Source organism: Ischnura elegans, chromosome 2 (genome assembly GCF_921293095.1).
Source record: "Ischnura elegans chromosome 2, ioIscEleg1.1, whole genome shotgun sequence".
NCBI lineage: Eukaryota > Metazoa > Arthropoda > Insecta > Odonata > Coenagrionidae > Ischnura > Ischnura elegans.
Genome location: NC_060247.1, coordinates 122,951,875 through 122,978,160, shown reverse-complemented (window position 1 = coordinate 122,978,160; position 26,286 = coordinate 122,951,875). Strand labels below are relative to the sequence as shown.

At 38.0% G+C, this 26,286-nt stretch overlaps 1 protein-coding gene across 2 annotated transcripts in view; it reads left to right on the top strand.

Moving 5' to 3' along the window:
- The window catches only part of LOC124154553 (cGMP-specific 3',5'-cyclic phosphodiesterase-like), a 304,329-nt gene that overhangs the window by 180,499 nt on the left and 97,544 nt on the right, over positions 1 to 26,286 (top strand). For both annotated transcript variants that reach the window (XM_046528364.1, XM_046528363.1), the window contains exon 5: positions 16,654 to 16,987. In XM_046528364.1, coding sequence (XP_046384320.1) covers positions 16,654 to 16,987 — 334 coding nt within the window. The remainder of the gene's footprint in view (positions 1 to 16,653; positions 16,988 to 26,286) is intronic.

Sequence of the window (26,286 nt, the reverse complement as noted above, 5' to 3'; positions counted from 1 at the left end):
TTTATGCATGGGTAAATTTTCAATTGCTATGAGTAATGCATAGTTATTTTCTCATGGGTAAGGGGCTTACGAAAATATATGAATTATCATTATTATTTTTCTGATACGACTGGTTCATCAATGATGATGAGCTGATGGATACCGCTTCTATCTTTGACGAAAACCAATGAAAATTTTCAGATGCTTCACCTACCCAGCACCAATTCTAGTTTCAAATTTGACTTGTTTCTGAGGCCTATATTTCATAATAACAGAGAAGTTTATGGTGTTTCCTTGAATTTTCTCATTTGATTGCTTTTTTAATCGATACGTACTCACAAACGACACGAACCATCCAGTATCGGTTTCTTTTATTAATTAATTTTCGCTGCTCATCCTACTTCATCTCTCATTCGAAATCACTATAAATTTTGTCTCCCTCGCGCAATGACTTCAAATTGGAAAATTATTCATTTCATAACGGTTTTTGCCACCATAAATCCTGCTTAATTTTTTTTCTTTGAATCCTTGGAAACATTCTTCTATATCGGTCCTCAATATTTGTCCATCCTAGAGAGAATTTATTGGTAACCTATATTTTAGCCCCTCAACCCTTTATAACCCAATGTTGCTTCTAAGCAACATCAAAAATGTTTAAACTTTCAGCTCTATTCAGGAAATATCTAAAACACCCATTATTTTGTAGTGTAAATTTTAATGATGAAATAGTTAGCTGCCACGATAATTATCATTGAGTGTAAAATTTTCTAGTTTTCAAAATGAAATATCTTGAAATTTGATTTCTCCCAGAATCAGTTCTGGGTTATAGAGGGTTAATAACTGTCATTCAATTTGGTATCGTTTCTGTAGTCCAAAATCCGGGAGAAAAGAAGACACGTGCATCATAGGAGAATGTTTATCAATAGTATTCTATTTGAAAATGTGTGCCATAAGCCATCTTTCCTCAAAATTATTTTCGTTTTCTTCAGGTCTTGTAGTTTTGTTGATTCCATGCTTTAATAAATCTCGGCTTCCATGCTTGTAATAACGAACATATGTGATCTGAATTCGAGAAGCAGGCAAATAATTGGGCAAACTGATATCTTCAGATTAGTAATAAAAATGGAGTTAGATACGTTGAATAAAAAATGTGAAAAATAACTCACGGCGTTGATGTTCACTGTTCCAGAATTCTATACTACCAGATTAATCACAGTAAGCTAATAACAGTAATCACAGGAAATAATGGTCTACACTAGAATTATTCTCTTGTTCACGATTAGATATTTTAAAATACTCAGAAGTTTGTTGGATATACTCTATGTTGTAGCAGAATTATTGTTTTCACTTTTACGCATGACAAAATGTATTCTTATACTCGGTTTATTTATGTCACAAAAAAGTTTGCCTTTCGGAATCATAACGATTTATATGTATACGTCATTTGTGTTTAATTGTTCAGAGCAGCCAACGAGAGATGGAGTTGTGAAAGTCGAATTCAAAGCCTCGAGAGGGAAGCTTCGCGACTGCCTGAGGGCTTATCCGTCATATGTCACGGTCGCGGCGGAGTGAAATGTCACCCATCTTCCCGTCGCCTTAATGCCAGCTAAGCTGTGCCTTAATCGCTTTATAAGATGACAAATAAATCCTCCCACACGGAGAAGTGTGACCGAGAATTTAGCGTGTCAGGATGGCTTAGTAGGAATATGAGTGGAAAGATCGGCGGTATGTACATTTTTCTCTCTGATTTAGGTAAGTTAGTAAAGTGTCTAAGTTACAGTAAAGTGTGTTTCATTTGTATGGGGCAATTGGAGCTGGAATACCAAGAAAATACTTCGGGTACCTACATAAATATGAATGGTTTAAAAAGTAGTTTCGATTTCATTGAAGAATAAACTTGCTTTTTTTGCGCAATAATTGGTTTTACTTCGTCTCGAATACTTTTTTTTAATTTTACACTCTGGTTTTTCCATTCACGACATAATTTTAGAGGATCACATTTTTGCACTTCGAGTCTTGTCATTCGTTGAGGTTTTTAGGTTAATTACAGAAATATTACTGATGGGTTACTATTTGATACCTGAATAAAAATGTAACGAAAGGTTTTTAAATGAAAATTCTTTCGATGGAGTGAGCGTAGCCTGCGTACTTTGAAACTGCGCCTTTAAAAGAATAAAGCTTCTGCGCTTTAATAGGTGCACCTGGTTCTGTTTTTATTAGGCATAGGAAATAGAAAATCGATGGTCAGAGCGTAATTTTGACGATTAAAATGATTTTTTTTACTTTTTTTGATTTCGGTATATGCTGAGTCATTTAAAAGTAACGCCCATGTTGAAAGAATATCCCCCGGAAACAAGGCTATCAGACACTATCAATGAAGTATATCTCGGTATGAAGCATGTTGGGTTCAGAAAGAGGATATTAAGCCAACCTCTAGACCAGTCTATTTTTCCGACGGATTATTTGCGTAAAATTTATACTTTCATTTTGAAATTTACTGGATAAGAGGGTTAGACTCTATTTAACATTATCGTGTGAATAAAATATTAAAACATTACATTTGGGAAAATAATTATGAGATATAAGTAAAACTTTCCAAATTTAAAATCCAGGCAAACGTTGAAAACGGTTTATTTTACATGCCATGAACATTTTAAGACGATAGTGCAAGTTTAAAGTAATCCGACAGCAAGAAAGACTAATTGAGTGAAAGGTATGAGTCCCCTTGACCATGCGATTTTTATGTTTCCCATCCGCGTAATTACATCAGATTTTATGATTTCCGATTTTCCCATCCGGAAAGATCGTATAATTAAAATTCTCGGAAAAAGCTCTGGCTTTAAGGCAAAAATGTATGCATATGCAGCGATACCAAAAATCGAGTTGCTCCGAATTTTGCGGTAGAATAGCCACCGAGGGCAAGAAAGAGCTCGATCGAGGAATTAAATTAAGCTAAGCCATAAAACGGAGCGGAATATGGAAGAGAATTCCATTATAAAGCCCCGGTAGTGTATCTTTATGTATCTAACTGAATTTAGACCCAGTTGAATCCATGAAATGAGTCTAAAGCGTATTCGAGAATAATTAACTTAAGGAAAAAAGGCAATAACACGAGTTCATGCAATTTCCGGTGTACGTCGGAGTTTGTTATCTGAATGCAATTTTTTCTGCTCTGAACAGCCAAGTTTTGATCGTGCCCCGTCCAAATAAAACTTCACTGGCTCCGAATGAATATACTTGGCTGCAGGATATGCTCAATGAATGTTTCCCTGGCTCAAAAAGAGGATGGAATCTTAAATGAATCGGGAAAGGAAAACGTCGGAGGCCATTTCCCCCGGAATTGTTGATCAAATGGAGTTCTTCATTTTCTGACGGAAATCTCCCGTGAATGAATCTTTAATTTTTAACGAGCGCCTCATTGCACGGAGACGTGGAGCATTTGTTGAGTGAATTTTAAACGATTTTGAAGTAACTTTGATACTCTTATGATCAGAATGGAACTGGCTTTAAACCAAATGGATTGAAAGCACAGCATATTACTTAGTAATTTGAATTAATATCCCGTTTACTTTCCTTACATAATAGGTACTGTGATTTAAGAAAAGCGTTATTTTGTATCATGCTAAGAACCAGATATACTTAACTCTGTAGAATCTAGTAAGTTATATCTGATTTATTTGAGAAAATAAGTAGGCTAAAATGTTTTTTAATAATATGCAACCATGCAAAAAATGAAGTACCTTGGTACAACCAACACAGAGAATTTAAATTCCTGTATTAGTTTCACTTCTCGCTTTGCTGACTCTGTCTAGTATTAAAACTTTAAACCTTAAAAATTAGTTTATTGTTTATTGCAATGACCAATCGTTATTTTGATGATTGGTATTAAGGTGGGTTTGAAAGTAGGTAAAGGTGGAGAGAATCTTTGTGATAACATTATATTAGCGATCTCTGGGGGAATGGTTCCAAAGCTTTCGCATGTATTCATGTTTACATGGCAATCTCATTTAAAGCCAACATTTCCAAGACTTCTAAAGAGATGATGAGGTCTGGATATTATTCAGGGTGGCCACGTGTCAGAGAAATCAGGAAAGTCAGGGAAATGCCAAGAAAAAATGTGTCACCTCTTAGAAAAAATGCAAAATATTAGGGATTTTCATCTCTCGTCAGGGGAAGTTCTCAAAAATTAAATTATTGGTTATAAATAGAGAATAATTATAATTAAATAAATTTACTAACTATCTCTGTAAATATATGATAATACAATATATTATCATTCTTTTCGCTTATTATTTTTTCAAAATTACTAAATTTTAGTCGGGATTCGGACCCAGATCTCTCCATTACCAGTAAGGCAAGCTATCAGTTTCTCCGCCAAGTCATCCTTTTTTGGGCGAATGTCAGACTGGGTTTAACGAACAAAGTATATCAAATCCACGCGGTGTTACAGAAGACAAAGGTCCTGGTAATCGCATACCTGACCGACAATCGGGAGACCCGTGTTCGAATCCTGGCTAAGCCAAATAATTTTTCCATTGTAAATTTCAGCGTTGGTATATTTAACTTTGCACCCGTTCGCGTGATTACAGACAAAGTTACTTGTTTCACGCATACCTTAGCAATCAGTAAGAACTTTCCAGACTTGTATAGATATTTACATTTTGTCTATCATCTTTTGGCACAACGGTGGAGTTTAAGAATGATTACTCAAAGAGCTACTCAGCCCTGAAGTGCGAAAAAGCTCCTAAGAATACAAAAACTGTGAAATTGGCTGGGATGCAAAACCACTCACTACGCAGTTGAGGAACACCGTCTCAACATCTGAATGAAGTAATGGAAATGACGCAAATTGAAGAATTGCTGGCTTCCTATCTGAAGGATTCAGGTTCAAACTTTGAAAATAATTCAAAGAGGACAAAAGCGTGCTTGATCTCTCTAGGTGGCTATGGCTTGATTGTCTTAAAAAATTTAATTTGATCCGCGCACTGTATGACTATTCAGAACGTCCGAAAATGTGGCGTAGTACGAAATTACTACGAGGACAATTCCCCAGAAAAAATCACTAGTTTTCAAATAAAATTAGCTGATATCCTTTTCTCGTAATTTTATAAATTGAATTAAATATTCCGTTGTTTAAAATATTATGAAATAGCAATTGCTACTGTGAGAATTTTGTAGATTAAATGAAATAAATTTTACGATCTTTTCCACACTTCTTTCCAACGATCTTTTCCACAGTCGATGTGTATAAAAATATAAGCACCCTGATTTTCGTATCGTTGTCTGGTTCCTCCGATTGCGACCTAGTCTACTTAGATTTTAAAAATACGGGATTGAATGGTATCAGTGTAATTGGTTCCTATGAATCTAAAAGCCTCTAAAATTTCCCGTTGATGTTTTCAGTGACAACATCGATATCTTCTTTCCGCTTACTTACTCGTTAGGATTTGACGCAACGCGAAAGTGGTCGCATCCGTGAAAATACTACCGCTCGATGGAGCAAATTGCGCATAATTTTACCTTTGTATGCTCAGTCAAGCTGATCGAGTTGGCGCCTCCGTTCTTATTGGTGTTCCAAATCGATTACTTCCACGTCGCTATGAAACACGCGTGATTATGTATTAATAATTATAATTTATTTACTACTACATTTTGTTTTTACATATGTATACAAAGGGAAGTTCTCAAAAATTAAATTATTAGTTATAAACAGAAAATAATTATAATCAAATAAATTTTCTAACTATCACTGTAACATATATGGTAATTCAATATCGTATTATTCTTTTCCCTTATTTATTTTTTCAAAATTACTAAATTTTTTATTGATTATTTTACCGTTTTAGTATTTTCTCGAGTGTATTTTTTTGTATTTGAAATACACGCAAATTTGTAACGGGGTCTACTACGCTATCCTAAAAATTTCAATATTACACTACTGTCAGTTTTACGCATGTAATCCGTCAACAAAAGACCGTTCGAAAGGGAGGTAAGCGTTCTCTTGATGTGATAGTATGTAAAGTTGCATGATGTAAGTCTTCTTACATTTCGTGTAGAGTAAGCCTCCTGTTATTACATGACTTAGAAGTACGATAGAACCCCGTGAAAAATTATGCACGATTTTTTTCGTCATTCTGTCTTGACAAGGAGACGGGGAAGGCTCCTTTGAAATCGGCCGTTGCTGAATTGGCCGCACTTGTCGATACCGTCTAATTCGCCGAACTGCAATCGTCTTTGGCCCGACTCAATGAAGAGGTCGATTGTGGCGCCGCGCCAGTCTGTGTGCCTTTACATTACTGAGGGTCGTCTAGGAATATTAGCGAATGGAGGATTCATTAATAGGGCACCCTTTTCAGCCTTTGTCTTCAGCCGCAGCCTTTGATCTCCGTGAAACCTCTTGAGTGATAGCAAGCTCAGAAGGGTGTAGCGCCCTGCTCCGCCATTTTACATCTATGCCTTCACACCTTCCATCGCCTATGACGCCAAGTATATCCCTACCATGGCTGCGAATAGTGCCAAGCTTGTTCGTAGTAGGGATACCTAGGACAAATCTTGTTTATTTATATCTGAACATAGTGTCAGAATGTAATCAAAGCATGGCACAACTACCTGAATATTAGAAGGCCCATTATCACAATTTCGGCAATTTACTTTTAATTTTTCCTTCATGATAACCTCCAGTGTACTTATACTATGCGGCATAAAAATTATCTTGCTTGCACATTTTAGTTACAGTATTTTGACATAGGATTATCTCCAAATTAATCACAATGTTTGTTTACAATGTTGATCGCAATACTACTTAACTAAACATAAGGGTGACCTTATTATCCGTTATAAAAATTTTTGAGTTCTTAATCCTCCCCTCAGTTTTGTCACAATGCCTCTAAAGCATGCTTAGACAAAATTATAATGAGATCGGAGCAATCCCACCAGGGCTGAATCGAGAGTGAAGTGGTCCGAGAAACTTGTCCACTTTTGTCACGCTGAATCACATTTTGGCCTGTCGGAGTAGGAAGTCTGCTTAGTGGTTAATACATTTGCAGCTTTTATTATGCTTTGCACCTATATTCGGTAGCTACTACGATGTACCACGTGGTACTTACCCCACCGAATGTATCTCTAATTCATAATCGAGTACGAAAGCAAAAAATGTGAGGGAAGCGCAAACATTGAACATAGTGATGAAATATGTATTATGATAATTTGGAGAAAAATTACGAGCGACCAGTAAGTACTTTTACTGTGATTTTTGAGATTGCACAATTTTCTGATGAAATAGCAGAGCTTGTATTGCCTTGGATGCGTGATGCGTGATAAATTCAAATGAAAAATCAATATTTGGCATTCAAGAAAGTATTTCTGTGAAGTTTCAAATGTCAATATATTGATGTTGAGTTTACTTTGACGGCATCTAATTTATTTATTTCCGCACCACCGAATACAGCACATATTGGCCATCTTACATCGGGGTGTCCAACAATATAACAATTAACCTACATGTGCACAAGCAGCCACGCCCTACATAAGGGCAACCTTCCCAGGTGGGACTCGAATCCGCGACCTCTTATTTGGCAGGCTAGGACTTTGCCACCCAGGCCGGCAAGTATTTGAATTTATACTGTAAAGATGAAAACTTTAAATCATATTTTCTGTTTTAATCTTCGGGGAGTAAGATAAAATTTGAATCTTCGCGTTTTACTGATGGCCATGCACACAGCCATTATTTATTTTTGGTGATTGCTGGGATGTTCGAATTAGGATATATTTTCAGAGATGTAACCCAAATTAAGAAAAACGAATTCGTTCTTGTGTTTAAGATGATACTGCTGAAGTTATCATGGAGCTGCTTAAATGATCTAGTCTAATATCAAATCTGGCTGGATGAAGTTCGAAATATCGATTGCTTAAAAAATTAGCTGAACTCATAGGTAGACACTTTAAAATCCAGGCTTTTTCTCTGCAATGAAACAGCTCGTTATTTTTACCGAGTTACTCTATCGATTGGTTATAACGCTTTGAAGTTCAAACTTTATCAGGCCTAAGCGTTAGTATTACTCGCGGAGAGCTGAAAGAATCACGCGTTAAGTTGAAGGGTAATATTTCATGTGCTTAATGGCTCTCGCAGGAGTTTAACTTGAAAATCAATCGTGGATGGAAACTTTATTTATTTGGCGCGATGGCAGATTTCTCGGGTGAAGGCCATTAAACGCGAGGCACGCTTCCATTCATTTACATTCACAACGAGTGGCGGGAGATCGTAAATTACAAAATAGCTTTACGCTTAACATGCAACGCTGGCTGATTGGAAAAGTTCACTGCTTCAATGCTGAAGCAGGCCAAGAGTCCAACCGATGGATCAATCTAACCCAAAGAATCACTTGAAATAACTAATTTGTCAGTTTAATCGCGTGGACACAGGATGAAAATAACATATGTTCGTTCCTTTAATGTAATTTAAAGTTGTTCCTCAGTTATGAAATTCAGTTCAATATCGTTGGAATCGACAAGTGATCGGCGGGCAAAACCGATCGAATGCGAGAGTTTAAAATATACCTTACTCCTTAAAAGGTAAAAAAATATAAAAATGTGATTTTAAGTTTTTATGTTTACAGTATAACTTCAATTAGATATAGTAAAAGTGCTCTTAAAATCAGTATATTGACATATGAAACTCCTGGACCTACCTCATCGATTGCCTAATATTGATTTTATCAATCGAATTAATCGCCTATTCAAGAGAATAAGTGAACTGTTTTGTCATCATAAAATTGTTCAATCTCACAAATTTTTCGTTTTTATGTTTAAAGTATAACTTCAATTAGATATAGTAAAAGTGCTCTTAAAATCAGTGTATTGACATATGAAACTCCTGAACCTACCTCATCGATTGCCTAATATTGATTTTATCAATCGAATTTATCGCCTATTCAAGAGAATAAGTGAACTGTTTTGTCATCAGAAAATTGTACAATCTCACAAATAAAAAAAAAAAGTCGTAAGTTACCAAGGTTACCAAGGCCGCAAGATCTCCCAAAATACCAACAAGTTGTGTGCTACTGATAAATAGGGTATGAAATAAGTTTACTTTAAAATGCTCAGTAAAAAGATGACGTATTTGAGAAACAATACTCAATCGTATTTTAAATTCCATAATCTCCCTTGTAACGTAGACAATGTTGCGCTTTCTATATTTACGTTACTTGGTGTGAAGGGAGGAAAGCTATATCACGACAAAATGGCGATTTTCTTTAAATACCACGCCAGTTGCAAAATGAAAATGGAAGGTCAACAAAATAATGTCGACGTGACGTGACCTGCCACGGTCAATAGCTTACTCTTTGGTTCAGTACTAGGCATTTTGAGTGGGTATTATATTAGACGTAATTAATTTACTGTTACAGGCAATTTTACGACTGAATTTCATTTGCCTAAGATCTAAAAGCCTAAAATAACGTATTTAAATATCAGTTTCATGGTTACAAAGATAAAACTAGAAATCGACATAGTGGTAATGATAGTATTATTCCAAATGAACAACGTTTGAGAAAGTTTCCTTTGGGTACATATTGGAGGCAATACGTGTCGTTGGAAAATTTTTTCATCATTGTGTTACCTGTTTTCGTTGCATTATCTGAAAATTTTATAATTTAACTTATGATTTGTGCTTAAGTTCATCTATTTCCTTCCTCTGATGATTAAGTACATTTTTTTAAAATGACCTGTTCCACAAGGGATAAGTGTGAATTGTGGTCTTTAAGGGGTTTCACAAGCAATATTGGTTTTGTGGTATTCACTTTAAATTACTGAAAAATATTTTTCATGACTAGCTGGAAATAAAAGTATAGAATTAAAGAATCAATTCACCAGATGTTTCGTATGAGGCATGTTACTGTATCGGAGCGAGTATTGGGCGTTGACAGCAACAGAGAAATCAAAAGTGGAAGCATTCGAAATGTGGTGCTACCGAAGAGCGATGAAGAGAAAATGGATCGACTGAGTAATGAGAAACTGCTAAGAAGAGTGGGAAAAAAGAAGTCTTTTAAAAACCTTGAGGAGGAAACGGGAAGCATATTCGGGCACATTATGATACATGATGGCCTGGTGAAAGTAGTCGTAGAAGGACAGGTGGAAGGGAAGAAGGGCTACGAAGTGTGGGAGAAAAGAGAAATCTTCTAAAAACTTTAATGAGAAGACAGGATAACTTAATTGTCCACATTATGAGACATGATGATCAGATGAAAACCATCGTCGAAGGACTGGTGGACGGGAAGAATTGCAATGGACAGCCTCGAATGAATTTTATGGGACAGGTTCTTAAATTTGTAAAGGAGAAGATTTATGGCTATAACCATTTCATAGTGACGTAAACTTAACATAGCTATTGGAGAGGAGAGCGGAATGGACAGCTGAGTCAATCTAACCTAAGGATTTTTGAATAATGATGACGAACGTTCTAAGAGGAGATTTTGTTGATTATAACGAACATTGAGACCGATCAGTCTAAAATTAAATTACGTGCAAAATGACTACTTTATTCATGCATATAGAGTTTCATGCCGCTACTTTGTAAAATAAAATCCTTAAAAAAGACCTTCCTCGAAACGTGTGTTTGCTACACGTTTGCGTAACTCTTACGCGAAAAATACATTTCCTTTCTTCATATCGGAAACTTTGACTTCGAGTGAAAGGTTCCGATCGTTTCCCTTGAAAATAAAACAAGAGACTCGGAGGAAAAAGCTCCTCATTTGACAAACATGAATTCAGGGTACACCCCTCTCCTTCCTTCGATTAAAAAGAAAAAAAAGGAAAGGAAGAGCCGAGGAAGTTGCCGAGAGAGACCAACTCCCGAAAGTTTACCTCCGATCAGACATGAAAAGCATTCTTTTTTTTCGCGCTTAAGGTTCTTAATGGAGGCAGCGCGAGTGGAAATATTTATGCCTCGAGAGTTTGTTCTTTTGTCACACAGTGGAGACCGTTCTCGGAAATAAAACAGAACTCGATGAAAGTTTTGAGGCGATGCAAGGGTGATTTAGGGCACGGATTCAGGGATTTATTGGATTAAGCAACTTTCGCGTGAAATTCGTCCTTAAAACTGTCGGCTGTCCACCGACGCGCATCGCTGAGTATCCTGATGAATATGTATCCCGCTTTGATTTAAATTATGGCGCCCTTTGAGATTCTTGGTTGATTGCTGAAATTTGATGAGGGCAAAAACGTTTTGAAATTCTACTGCGCAAGTTTGTTTTTATGAGATATCGGATGTCATTATAGCCAAATCTCGATTCCCCAGGTCTGAACATGGTGTCAGAAATTAATCAAGGCGTTTAAAAACTCTTCTCGGGATACCGCACGGGTAAGATTATATGAGAGCACCGAAGTTTCGGGTATCGATTCGCTACTCATTCTCACGGCTACTGACAGAAAATTTGAAGTGACCGTTGAAGCTCAGCATTAGGAGGGGCCGGATTGGTCGAGTCCCGATTGTTGTCGCGGAGGACCGTGAACCAGCGTATACTTAGCTCTGGCAATCATCACTCTTTTAAGAGTTGTATTCCAAGAATAGAACTTTTAAAGAATGGGCAGCGATTCGGTACCCGAAACGTCGGCGCTCTTATATGTATAGTCTTACCCGTGCGGTATCCCGAGAAGATTTTTTACATGTTGTTCGCCGGGAAAGAGTAAAATCATACATAATCAAGGCGTTACTACCTGAACATTAGGGTGTCCTTGTTTTCCGCCTTTAAAAAAATGAGCACTCACCCTCTCCCCATTTTTATTTCAGTTCCTCTAAAACATGCTTATGCAAAATTTTAATGAGATGGGATCATTCCTAACCGTGCCGAATCGAATGCGAAATTGCATCGGTAACCTGAACACATTTTTCACGCTGAATCACGCCTGGGCCTGCCGGTGTAGGAATTCTACGTGATAGTAAATACATTTGCGACTTTTATATTGTTTTATACGCGCATTCGGGTAACTACTGCAGTTGGTTATCTAGGAATTGCCCTTGACCTTATGAATGTATCTCTAATTCATTTTAAAATTAAAGATAATATAAAGTTGAGTTTTTATTTGTTGTATGTTGATACTCTTATTATGAAATCTTCATTTCATTAATATGATTTTGTGAATATTTATTGTTCTGCAAAAGAGTTAGGTGAGCAACAAACTGGGAGATATAATATTACATTTTAATGCAGGTACTATGCGGTACTATGAGTAAAAAATTTCTCATCAAATGTTGTGGCGTCAGAATTGTTAAAATTTATTTTATCATAAAATACAGAGGTAGATGAAGGGGGGACACCCTCTCACAACGTATTAAAAAAATGAATAGATGGTATACGATTCCATAAACATTTTTATAGTAGACAGAAAGCCATAATTTTTTGCTGAATTGATTTCTATGCTTTTATTTTTTTATTTGAAAAGCAAGTAATCAAAATGAAATGCCATGCTGAAAAGAATTTCCTCGACTTTTTCATTCATCATATGCGATAGCTATACATGGTATTGAAATACCATAGATCTTAAATGCATCCTTATTAATATCTTTCTTTATTCCTTTTAGATTAATTTACTCTTCCTTTTTTAATAAATCCCATGGTAAATTGGACTGGAATGGTGGTCTTTTTCTGGACCAATGTTATATTTTTTACAGACCGCGAAGAAATTTTTAAAATAGGAAAAAATAAATATAGCCAATTGAAAGCCGCGCCAGGCAGTCGACGCCTTCCACTTTGATCTCCTCTGAGCTTCCTTTTCTCGCTCCAAAACTGCTTAAAACTGTAATTTGGAGTTATTTATCACGGTTCAAAGATAAAAGTTTCTAAATATTCGAAATAATTTAAAGAGAACATTTTTATTTTCTCTCTCATACGTTGTTTCCTTTTTAATTAAATGTATAATTCTGCTAAATTATTACCTAAACTTACCTATTATTTTAAGTATACCGGAACCAGCCATTGTGATTACTACGGAGGATAAATACGGAGTCACCCGCAATGCACAAATCATTCCACAGAAAAATAAATCATTCGCCTCGACCTCGACCGAAATTCGAACCCGGATTCTCGTCGAGTGCTTTAGTCAGTTGTTCTACCGAAGCATCATTCTGCCCTGTGGAAATTTGTGGATTGTATCGGACGAGAGGATTTGAACTGATGAGCAAATTACGAAACTATCACGTGATTTTGCATTAGATATAGCATTGGAGCTGATATTCTTCGCTGACGAGATTGAAAATGTAGCCTCATGAGGATTCATATTGAATTTAGCTGTCTGGAGCAAAAAACAGTCGGGAGATACTCCTGCAGGCGAGCTATATCACTCATACTGCTTGTAGTTCGTCTCTTGATTGGATGATTGGAGAATTTGGTGCCTTCATTCAAAGGCTGCTGGCCAACGTTGTTGTATTTACAAGCCCAAAGACATCAATTATCAAAGCCATCTCTATAGATAGTATTGGTGGTGGTTGCCAGGCAGTTATGCTTGTTTGGTGTCGTTATGGTTGCTGTACAATTCTTGTATAGACTGAGATGGACTAAAAAATAATTGTAATAAAAATAAAGACTTAATTTGTAGAAAATATGAAAAACTGAACGATGAAAAACACCAACAACAATCGTAAACACGTAATACATATGGCAGTTTGTACTCGATCATCTATCTACCGTTGATAATGCTGCCACCATCGGGAAATATAAATCGCGAAACGCTTGCTGTAACTAACTCTAAGATCTAAGTAAACTAACTAAGAGACTAAGTAAAGAAAGAACTAAGATAACCCTGGTTGTTTTTATGCAAAGTTAACTCACTAAGTCTCGCTACGCTGCGGTGCGTTTCGGATTTCCTTTAAGCAGACATTCAACACGTCTTCATCTGTTGAAAAAAATTTCTTCCTTGCATGAACTCATAATCATACGACATAGCCACTGAAGAAGCGTGTTTGGCTTTTGTGAAAAAAAATCTCCCGCAGGCGGGCTAGGGGGCAATAATTCTCACTGCATCCCGCAAATAAAGTTCTCGACAGCTCCCCGCAGGAAGTTTCACACCGCATGAAAAATTCTTCATTCTCCCCCGAGCGAAATTTGTGCGTGTGTAACCCGTCCCGTATTCCAAGGAGCAGTCCGTTGGATCGTACCCTTTCCAGAACGAACGAACTTTCTTCGGCTGAAAACTCTTTATCATTATTATTCTTTTCTTCTTTCACTCGATCTGCCTATTCATCATGTCTTCCAGACGCGGTCGAATTTTTCTCCCCCATTCGGTCAGTGACAGTTGAATTATCTTAATGCATACATTCATTTGCACCCAATGAAATTGGAATATCTAGAGGCACTGTTTACGAGTTTATACCGTGGTATGGGTTCCGCAATCTCAGTTTGAAAATATTTCGACTTAGTCACAATTAATGTTTGTAGAGAAACTGTGAGTGCATAAGTTATAGAAGAGCTGCTGTCATAATCGCTTTTATTTCGCCGGAGATGGTCATCGAAGTTGTCCGCTCTTTCATGGCACTGCTATTAAATGTATGAACTCTGTACCTTATTAGCATTTTTAGTGGTGGGTATATCTTCGTATACACACTTTTGCTCTATGATTGTGTCCAGTTCGTGAAGGTTAGATTTCTATTGTCTGTAATCAAATTAAATACTGGTAGAAGTACAATAAATGGCCATTTTACATTAGCATATTTTTCATTAATGCAACATATCCGATACTATATAGTTTTCAGAAAGTAACCGTGGTGATCGATAATAATATTTTTTATCCTGGAAAAAATATTTCGGACATAACTTCGCGAAGCCTATAATGTATTTTTATGTATCAACGAGTAACGACAAAAATTTTACCAAAAATTCTATATCGAGCGTATTATATTGCCAATGCTTTCGACAAAGTAGGCAGGGCTTATCCTACCCAAGCACCCCCATTCACGCCACACTTGACTCCACGCTCGGAACCAGTGGGGCCCTCTCCAGGAAATTCCAACCTCTTGAGGTGCAGCAGGCTTCCGGATTGTCCTCTGCGTCGATTCGCCATCGTGAGACAGTTTCGCCGGCGTTGTAGCACTCGTCTTGAGGTTTGAAGTGAAACCTGAAAATACCTTCTGCAGCGCCGGCGAAACTGTCGTCACGAAGATGAATCGACCTCGAGGAAGACTAGATGCGCGTACTGCACCACTCCGCGGAAGCCTCCATCAACAATCCAACTAGGGATGCGTCGATTCCAAATTTCGATCCTCGAATCCACCGATTCTCGGGCACTGAATAGGAATCGAGATTCGATCGCCCGAGTCGATTCAGATTCCATCAATTCCTGAAAGATATACATTTTGAAAATGGCTATAAGCTTGGGGCATAAAGGCCGCCAAACATCATAGCCATTGTGCACTGTGCATTATTAGGTTAACAATTTATGTCTGCAACGTGTTGAAGTGTTTATTATTTCATTAAAGCTGAGAACATTGTACACACTATAATACGTATTCGCCATTTTTAATAAATATTCTTTTTGGGTCATTTAATTGTCTTTGTTATTTATTTATATCAGTTACTACCGAAAAAAGCACAATGTGGCCTTTTCATCGGGAGTTTAAACAATCAACAACGGACAAACAAACACACCCATGCTCTTGAAGGGGAAACCTATCCAAGCGGGACTCGAGCCCGCGACCTTCGGAATGGTAGGCGAGGACATATCCCCGCTGCTACCGAGGCCGACTGTTATGTTATTCTAATCAGTTATTACATTTTAATGATAGCAAATCTACTGAAAAATCAATATCCTACCTGTTAGTATGAATAAGAATCGATGGAATCGGGAATCATTTAGAAAGAATCGGAATTAGAATCGAAAAAAGTGGAATCGACTCATCCCTAATAGGGTGGTTTCTTATTATTTTTATTGCCTAAATCAAAGGTTTATTACTCCTGGAGTATGTATTTCACGCTTTTAGATCTTTAAATGACGATATCTATTTTTCGCGATTAAATGAAAAGTGAAATATTTCAAGCGCGCGAAAACGCGACGGCTAAGTAGGAACGATGGGAAAACTCCGTGTGACGTTGTTCTGGTTCCCGCTGCCGCAAGTGAGGTGACCTTGGGGCGAGGCTTTGAACGCTGATACGATGCAGGATGCTAGCAGGTAGCAGAATACCCTGCTAGCTGGTAGCGCTTGGCTAAATTAAGGATTATTAATACCTTATCAAACGAAGAAAACTTTCCGAACTTAGCCAGTTTTAATAGGTGATTATTAAGACATGTTTCCCTGAGCTTTGTGCTTCATGCATGCATTGGTAATCTCAGACGATGTAAAACTCCAATCTACTCATATAGAAACTAGGTCCCTATGACGTCACGTGGAGTGGCATCGCATGTGCGTCAATCTAGCCTTTTTCAAATGAGGATAAAAATGGACCATTGCCATTCGTCTAAACCGGTGTTTCTAAAACCAAATAATTTGTATATTATGAATACACTAATGGTGGGTAACGAATCGCAATCAATGCCTTTCGTTTTCTTTGATGAAGGAAACTACGCTATGGCAACCTCCTTGTCTGCACCCGATCACCTCTTCAGCAGTGCTAGTGCTGCCGTCATCGGCCATTGGATTTGCGAATACAATGTGTACTTACTGTGTTTCTTTGTGTTCTCCCTTTGCAGAGCGATGGCACGTCGCCCTCCGGTCGCCTCCACAAGAGTTCCTCGCCGAGCGGGGGCACCAATGAGGAGGAGGAGGAGGAGCGGGGCGGCGGCATTCGCGAGGTGCCGGCGGCCATCCCGCGCGGCAAGCGGGACTCGGTCACCTCGGAGCTGTTCCACATGTGGCTGAGTTCGCCGTCGGGGGGAGTGGTGGCGGACGGCGGGGGCGGCGCGTCGCGGGCCTCGGGCGGCGACGCGGGGGCGTTGGCGCCGGGGGGCGAATGCAGCGGCGCCTCCCAACCCAACACGCCCCCAACACCACGGAAGAGGCGCCACCTGGATCACCTGGACGAAGGTCAGACGAATTTCTGGGATTTTTTTCATTGGGGAACCACAGATATTAAAAGGTTCGCAGTAGGGTAGACTTCCGTCCACGTTGTCATTTTGATGGCGACGTTTCACCTACGGTGCTGAAGGTGTCCTTAGGCCAGGCTGAAGTGGACAGCGCTTCTAACGTGGTCCAATCTCTCTAAGAAGGCAAGAGAAGAAAGTCCAATCTCTTCGTTCGCTGATGAGTTCCCGCCCCGTAGAGGCGGTAGAAGTTATGTACTTTTGCGGACCTCAACGACGTGAAAACTTTTATCAGAAACAAATATTTACAGTTAAATTGTATTAGGCTGAACTATGTGGAAATTAATATTCGAACATGAAAGAGGTCAATCGTTCGAAACATGTCGTGCGGACGAAATAAATCTGTGGAAATCAACGAAGTCTCCTTTTCATTTTCGCAGATATTTACAGGGTTCATACCAGATTTGGAAATAAAAATAGCAACAAGCGCGCAGCCTCCGAGTCTCTAGCAGCTCCCAGCCTAATTCGTTTCTCAACTGAATAACACTTTTTGCTCGCCCGTAGTCGTTTTTGACAAATCGTGCAGCTTTCCTTTGTATTTTATTAAGCTCACGGATTAATATTATCTATGCCAGATCCCATGTGCTCGCTGCGTATTCAAAGTATGACTGAACGAGTGCGAAGAAGAGACTCTCTTTCACTGTTTCACTCGAGAATATACCCATAACATTATTTGCGAATCTATCTTCTTCAAGGCTCTGCCACAAATATTTCTTATGCGCGTTAACCACAATAGGTTCGAAGTTCTTGTAACTCCCAGGTACTCCAATTAAACCGTCGCCTTTATGTTTACGCAATCCACAACATATTCATGGGGATACTTGATAGACCTCTATAAGTAGTGTACCGCCGTACATTTACTCAAATCAAGTTCGATTCCCCACTCTTGGCTCCACAGATAAACGTTGTTTCAATCAGATTATAGAATTTCAAAGTCAGATCTCTAATTCCTTGATAGGTTGCAAAGTCTTCAGCAAATAAACATTTTACTGCTAATTCGAGAGCATTGGCCGTCCATTTATATAATGAACAAAAGGGGGCCGATTACGCATCCTTGTGGGACATATGATGTCATTTTAACTACATCAGAACCAATTCCGCCAAGTACTGCTTTTTTCTTACGAGGCGGGCGATGGCTGAGATAATTTTAATAAGGAGGCCAATAAGGAGGTAAATGGATTGGGGAAAAAACCCGGCATAGTGTCCATCGGCAACACATATCACGACGAAGTTTCCTACGAAAAATATCTTCCACCTGCAGGACTTAACTGAGGGTCCTCGGAATGGAAACTTCACATCATCTGTTGCCTTTATGTTGACACCATCCTAATAAACATGGAATTCAGCATACAAATGGGGATTATTAGACGAACTATGTAAGAAGTGTACAGCCTTGAATTTGCTCAGATTAAGTTTCAGTTCCCTTTCTTTCCTCCGCGCATAAATGTCGTTTTGTTGCTGCATACAAGTGGAAAGTCTCCGACCTTGTCTCTGTCCTGGCTACGCGGCACGAACTAGACGCTACTTGACTTCATATCTGCTACTATTACTTACTACTGCTTGAATTTATCTCACGGTTAACCTCAATACAACTATCCATAAAATTCCTGTGTGTGAATACTTTGCGATTAATACGAAGGAAGGGAAATGTTTAAAAAATCGGTCGGGAAATCAGGTCAAATTACATGAAATTGAAAATAAAAAGTAGGTATGAATCCTGATTTATTTGCACATGATACCTCTCCTTAAATGTATTATATATTTTTTCCTGGAATTAATTATTCAAATATGAAAAAAATACATTCAAGAAGCTCGCGTCAACCCTCTGTTGTCTTAAGGTCCACAATTCGCGATTTTCAATTAATAATCTCTGCTACCTTTCCTCAACTTCCACCGTTCCAGAATCTCTTAAGCTACCTTCACTTTATGTAACAAAACAGTGTTGTACAAGAATGTTGTACAACTTTTTGCAATGGAATGCAGTTTTTCAAATTAGAGGTGCTACATTATATAACAATGATATGCAATAATGCAATTTTTTAGGAATGTACATTGGTAAACTAAAAACATTACATAATATTTGGTATATAACATCAAAAATGTGTTAAATAACTGTTACATGTTTCCTATTCACTGCTGGTAAAGATCAAAAGTTATATGACAGTTTCATATAATTTATTTGCAGTCTAGTTTAGGCGTTTGAAAATTTTTATATAACTTTGTTTATTTAATATTATTTTATGACAGTGTTACATAGTGTAAATGCGGCTTCATGTGTTTAGCCACTGTGTGTGTGTTTCAGAGAATCCGTTATCTTCCTTTTTCTACTTAACACCCTTTTTTGAAAATAAATATTTCTAATGCGTTCTTCTTTGCTGAAAATATTCTGCGAGCAAATTTAGGTACCATTTATCAATCTCTTGTATGTATTCTGCACTTACAAAAGATGCCCCTATAATAATCGATTTACAACACTAAAGTCTGGCTGAATTATCGATGATTCCGAAGGCAGCGAAGAGGCCTCGTATCTGACAAGGAGTATTTGGAATCGGACCAGAATGAGATTCTCGTACCATTCCTACTCCGGTCTCTCTTCTTTTTTCAACGACCTAACGATCCCAATTGTCTGTAGCCGCTTCGAAATCACGCCATAAAATATGATGACGTATGCATCCAACTTCCTCTCCCATCATTCTTGCCCCCGGAAAATAGAGGCCCCTGCTTCCCTAATGAACGGGGATGTCTCGTAATTGGGTCAATGACCCCTATACATGTCCCCTGCATGACGCTAGTAATAGCCCCTGAGCCCACGACAGGATCCTAATTTCTCCTCCCTCCCAAACAAACTGCCTCGTTTTCCCGGTTTAAAATTCCTCCCCCATGGCGCAGATATATATGATGACATTCTCCTAATGGCGTGTGTCATTATCCTACAATTAGAGCCATACGTTTGTACGCACCTTCGCATTAATCTCTTTTTACTCTGCTGTCCTATGATATATATAAAATCCACTTCCTTCCACTGACTGACTGATTTATACAAATGTTTGGGGTGTGCGACGGAAAAAAGTCATAGAATCGACCCCCTCTAAAATCCCTTGGAAAAATTGTCGGAACACAAATTTTCCATCTATTCCTATCATTTTTTATTGCTTTCCTATCATTCCATCAACACTATCCCCAGTTGCCAACTGCCTCCTGCATTTGGGGGTCAAAAAATTCGATTTTTCAAAAACGTCCTTTTTCGAATCTCGATCACGTGATACGTGGAGAAACCAATTTTCATACCGAACGGAGCACTTTTACTTTTTGATCAAATCGTGAAATTTCACAATTTCGTGAATTATTACGCGAACAACGAAGGGAGATACGAAGTTGCGTCAAATGGTTAAAAAAAATTGTAAGGACTGTTAAGAGTATTAATAATTAATTCCATATTTATAATGCGTTTTCTTTGCTGAAAATATTCTGCGAACAAATTTAGGTACCATTTATAAGTCTCTTGTATGTATTCTGCACTTACAAAAGATGCCTCTATACTAATCGATTTACAACACTAAAGTCTGGCTGAATTATCGATCATTTCGCCACTCAAATTCCGAAGGCAGCGAAGAGGCCTCGTATCTAACAAGGAGTATTTGGAGTTCTCCGCTGTGCACCCTCATTGTCTCACCCGGTAATCGAAAAGCCATTTTGCCGTGGCTCGCCATTTTCAAGATTCATAGTTGGGCCGCACAACGAATCAAATGTGATGGATTGAGGGAGGACAAACCTTTTTCCTGTAGCTCCCGACCCCTTTCGCAATTCATCCCTCTCCTCCCGCCCTTTCAGAAATTCAAATCCGATCACTTTTCGTCAACACCTAAGTTACACTCTGAAGTTGCGGGTAAGTAGGCCGTAAAAAGATTTGATCGTGCGACTCCCGCAAACAAACGAGCGTACTAGCCCCTTTGATTCCAAGAATACCCCATCATCGTCATGAGTCAACAATCCTAAGATTGGTTAGACGTAGTTCTCCACTCCTCTCTCCTATCTGCCCTAACACCCTTTTCATAGCGACGTAATTCTTTTCTTTTACATCATTTATAACCTGTCCTGTGAATCTCATTCGGGAACCTCCCTTACCCTTCTTCCCTTCCACTTGTCCATCAGATGTATTTATGAGTTCATACGTTTCTCTTGCTGATAATTATATACACATATGTATCTTTTGTTCTACTCTAACATATATTTAGACGCATTCTATAAAATCAGATGTATTTATGTGTTCATACGTTTGTCTTGCTAATAATTATATATAGATATGTATTTTTTGTTCTACTCTGTCATATATTTAGTCGCATTCTGTGACATCGATGTATAATGTAAATCTACTTATTCTTGTAATATTTCTGACTCTATTATATTTATAACCATGTATGTTCCTAAGGGACAAACTTGTCCCGGAATAATAAATTTAATTTTCTATTATATTCTATTCCTTCGACGATTGTTTTTATTAGACTACTAAATTATGAGCCATGATGGCATGATGAAAACAATCGCAGAAGGACGGCTGGCAAGGAGGAAGGGCAAGGGATGGCTCCGAATGAGTTAAAATCAGAATAAAAAGAATAAGAAAACCGATGGACCAATGAGAAGACGCCTGACTGCGACGGATGTGTAAAAAAGACGGTCGAAACCTCCTCTCTGAACTACATTGGCCTGAAAAACCCTGCTGCAATACCGGAAAATCTGTTGTCTACAAGGAATAACACACGCGGTGCATATCCCGTTAACCTCTCCGCTGAATCCCCGAAGGTATTTACGGAAGGAACCTCGGCTCTAATAAACCCTTTCCCTGGCCACCGCGTGATTTTATCCCTGTGGCGGATTTATTAGGCGCTACCTCTTCGGTGGGTGGAAAGGTAGGAACTCTATGGGAAAAAGCGTGAGGCTAGCCCCAACCCACCTTTCCTTTCAATACCTCACCGAAATCTCCCGTCTTGAGGCTTAAAGGGCTCCACTGGTGCGGTTGGCTCCATACTTAAGTGATATCAGCGCAAGCCAAACGGAAAACGTAGACTAGCAATTCACTTCCCTTGATCCTTTTCAACACGGAGAGTGAGATGTTCCCGCTGAGGTATCGCGAGCCGTAGGTTCGTTTAGAGGATTGAGTTTATATATATCCTTTCAGCTACCTTGTGACTGAGTAACAGGATATCGGTATGCAATACGGTCAATCTAATAATTCCACCTTTCTTCCCACAGTGAGGCAAAAATTTAGCTGAAATGGAGATTCCTTCTTTTGTTGGAAGTTTTGTCCTCTCATTTTCTATTTCCCATTCGATGATTTTATTTTTGTAGACATTCTTGTGAATGCAATGTTATAACAAACCCCACCTTCATGATATCAGGGAGCAGTACAGATATCCACACATAATGCTAATATTCCATTGAGTGGAAACTAAAAGTGAAAGTAATATTTTATATATTTTCAATTAGAATAAGATACGGATTCCTAAAGATAGCTAAGACTTTAAATATTATTAATTAACTCTAAGGTTTTAAGGGTTCCTTGGTTCTACTTGGTACCTATCAATGTTCATTTTTTCCAAAAATCTAAGAGGATAGCGCTTCATATTTTTCATTTCTCGCTATCCTCAAGCATTGGTATGCAGTGAAATGTTAAATATAATTTCATTGAAGCTTATCCTCGTTATACTTTGCCACAAAGCATATCAGAAATTCGGGGCAAGACAAGTGTTTTCCCTCCACGTTTTTAAACTATAACTTGGTTCATTTTGTATTGTGGTGTAACGATGGCCCATACGATTTTTAGGACACCAATCACCATAAAAACTTTCATGTGAAGGAGGTGCCAATGCATAGAAGAGGTACATGCATACACGCGGTGAACATATACTGCAATAGATAGTCACAAAATGATGCATTTTAAGATTCGAATGCAGCATCTGTATGATGAAATATTATTATTTAATTAAACAAACTGCCTCTAGTCGACCATGTGGTCGGGTGTTAGAATTCAGCACAAAAATACATTAAGTCGAAAATATAAAATACTAAATGCTAAAAATCCCTCAAAATTCAATAAGTTTCAGCCTCGTCATATAAATGCGAGTATTAATTGGAAATTTATCCAATATTTTCTCGGAAAAACCATTCCAGTCTTCTATCCCTAAGTGTGGGAAGGAAAATTTTAGCGCAGTTGAGAACTGCTTCGGAGGCTCTATCTTAAAAGTATGATCCTTCCTCATCAAATTATTATATCCTTTTAAACTCTGATTGGTAGATCCTCACCAATCTATACTTTAAAAATAATATCTGATTATCACATATAAATTCACTCTAATCTTTCACGTGTCAGTTTAGTTTATGTGTCGATCTAAAAATACCTTATGCATCGACTCCCGCTTCCGTTTCAGTAGAATTTCTAATCAAAAATAGTCGAGGAACTGAGAAAATTAATAATTCTTTTTAATCTTAAAAAATGTATCGAGGAGAATTTTCTTTGGGGTACATTGACATAAGAACTTATACTTGAAATGTCAGCAAAAAACATATTTGGCTTCTAAAAAATGTTTTCATTACTGTAAAAATACATGTGTAAATAGGGTCAGGCATTTGAGGATTTAAAAAAAACATTACTAAAGCATGGGAACCTTTTAATTAGAATCCATGTTCGTATTTTAGAGGAATTAAGTCAGCAGCGAGCACCATTTAATTAAACAAGTAACTAAAATGAATGAATTAATTCGATAGCCAGGACTTCGTCTCCACCGTATTATTCTTCGTTAACTTCATTTTCGTTTCTACACACTGGGTAAGTCCTACTAGAGTTAGCGAGCAGTTTCGCAACCAGCCTTAATGAATAGGTATCACATTCAACGCTTTGTCTCCATTCGCAGCGAAGATTCGCACCAGCTATATCGCCGCTCTTAATCCGCGATGAAACCCATTGTGCCTTACTTCTGCATTAAGGAAATCCCTAAATTGCATTTCTGTTCTCCGTGGTCTCTGCATAAACCGCTATTACCCAGAGGGAGAAAATTGACCTTACTCTTTATTTCTAACCTCGGTAGCAATGAATAACGCGGTCCAAGCTTCGAAAAGACTAGATGAGCGGGCCGAAATATCACTCATTTTCCCTCTATGCCGCTTTTAGACGAATGCGACACTACTAGTCACTGCACTCGTTTTAAATTCTTCTAAAATGTTTCATGCACATCAATGAAAACTCCTGTATAATAATATTCAAGGGGGAATTATATTTTAACGTCAGTGAAATATTCTTGCGTTCTCTTGCGATTTTTTTCTGAGTTAATTACAGAAATAGCGGCACAAGCATAGATAGTTATTTCCCAGACACCAAGCTCTTTGCGTTTTCATTGTTTTTAGTTTCACTTTTTTTTAACCCATTTATGCCGAAGGTTTGAAAAATGCGAATTTCACCCTGATTTTTACATATTGTCGATAGAAGTACGTATGAAAACAATATCCGAAAGTAAAAACAATGTATCTCTTGCCAATCATTAATTACGATGTGTTCCAAAAATGGAACACTAGGCAAATCCACTACTATGACGTACTCATTGATAGCATGCAAAAATTTGATTCAGACTTTTATTAACTCACTATTAAGAATGATATCCAGGTGAACATTTAACATACAAGGATACATTGCCGTTTTTACATTGAAAAGTGGTATTTTTATGGTATTTGACAAAGCGAGTTTGCTTTCCCTGCTTTACATTCTAATGATTCATGCCGTCATGACGTGAGTCAAGTTTACGATTCATAGATTTCATGGTCTCCCTATCCCACCAGGCTCAGCAGAATTACCGTATGTCTCTATATAGTGACAGGTCACACGGCGACGAAATTCAAGAAGATCCATTGGCTTCACATCGTTTATTTTATGCAATTGCCAAGCATTTTGTAAAGCCAGCTCAAAGCAGAATAACCGGAGGGCTCGAGTACCATTTCTTTCCATGGTTTGATGCTTGATACTTGTCAATATTTTAATCAGCTCGGAAAACACCTCCCATATACTGATTATATACCTTGATTGAACTTGGCAGAGTAACTTGTATCTTTTTTTCTGCTTTTGAGAATAACGACTGACTGTTCCGAAGGATTGACACCGGCACCAGAAGATGCAACAGTTACAACACTTTTATCATTTCATCTACAAACAATATTGCCTTTTCCATCAATTCGGTAATCGAATGTGCCCCAATCTTTTTTATTTAGGGTAGCATCAGATAGTAAATGAGGTTTGTCTACGCGATCTTTTCTCGCTATGCCAGTTGCTTGGTGGCCCATTGAATGAAGTTTATCAAGGAGTGCAATGCTTGTAAACAAGTTGTCGAACACAAAATGGTATTTACCGGGATGCTGCGTTGTGAGTGCCTCAGTGAATTGAAAAAAAATTGAAGCACCTACACCATATTATTGGTATTGAGTGTTCGGATTTTTTCCTTGATAAGGTTGAAACCAGCAAATGTAGCCTATACGCACCAGAATTTATATCTAAACCGAATAGGCTTACCCCGAATGAACTGTTTGCACCTGTGACGACCAAAATAGGGAATCATGGCCTAATCAAAGCTGGAGTATATTTCATGTGGTACAAATTGCGTACATCTATCATTCAGTTGCTCAATGAGAGGTCGCAGCTTGGAAAACTTGTCCGTGTGGTTCAAGTTAGAATTGTCAGCAAAATGCAAATTTGAAAATATTGTTTCAAATCGGTCACGTCTCATTGCACCACTAACTAGAGAATAATGCCTATCTGGTCTTTGCTCCCAAAACATATGTCGTCTCGGAACAGAGACGTAGCCACTCAGTAAAAGTATTCCCAATAAACACCAACAGTCAGTTCAAGGCTCACTTCAATATCCAGCAAGAGTTCTAAATATCCTGTAGGGATTTTTCATTTTCGTGATTTGTTCTTCTGAAACTCTACCTCCTACTGGCTGGGCAGTCAGATCGGCTTTCTTCCTTTTGCGCACAACTTTGGTTACCTTTTTTCTTTGAGCAAGAAGAGGTTGCGGCGAAGCAGAAGCCGATGCACAGCCATTTTCAGTAGTATCACCATCCGGTATCAAAAAAAGGTAAAAGTTCTCGTCAGAAGAGTCATGAATGAGATGAGCAGAAGTGTACAGCAATTAACTGGGAAGATTATTAATTGTTCCACATCTAATTACTTACTTGATTTAAAATTAAAGTGAATATTTCAGT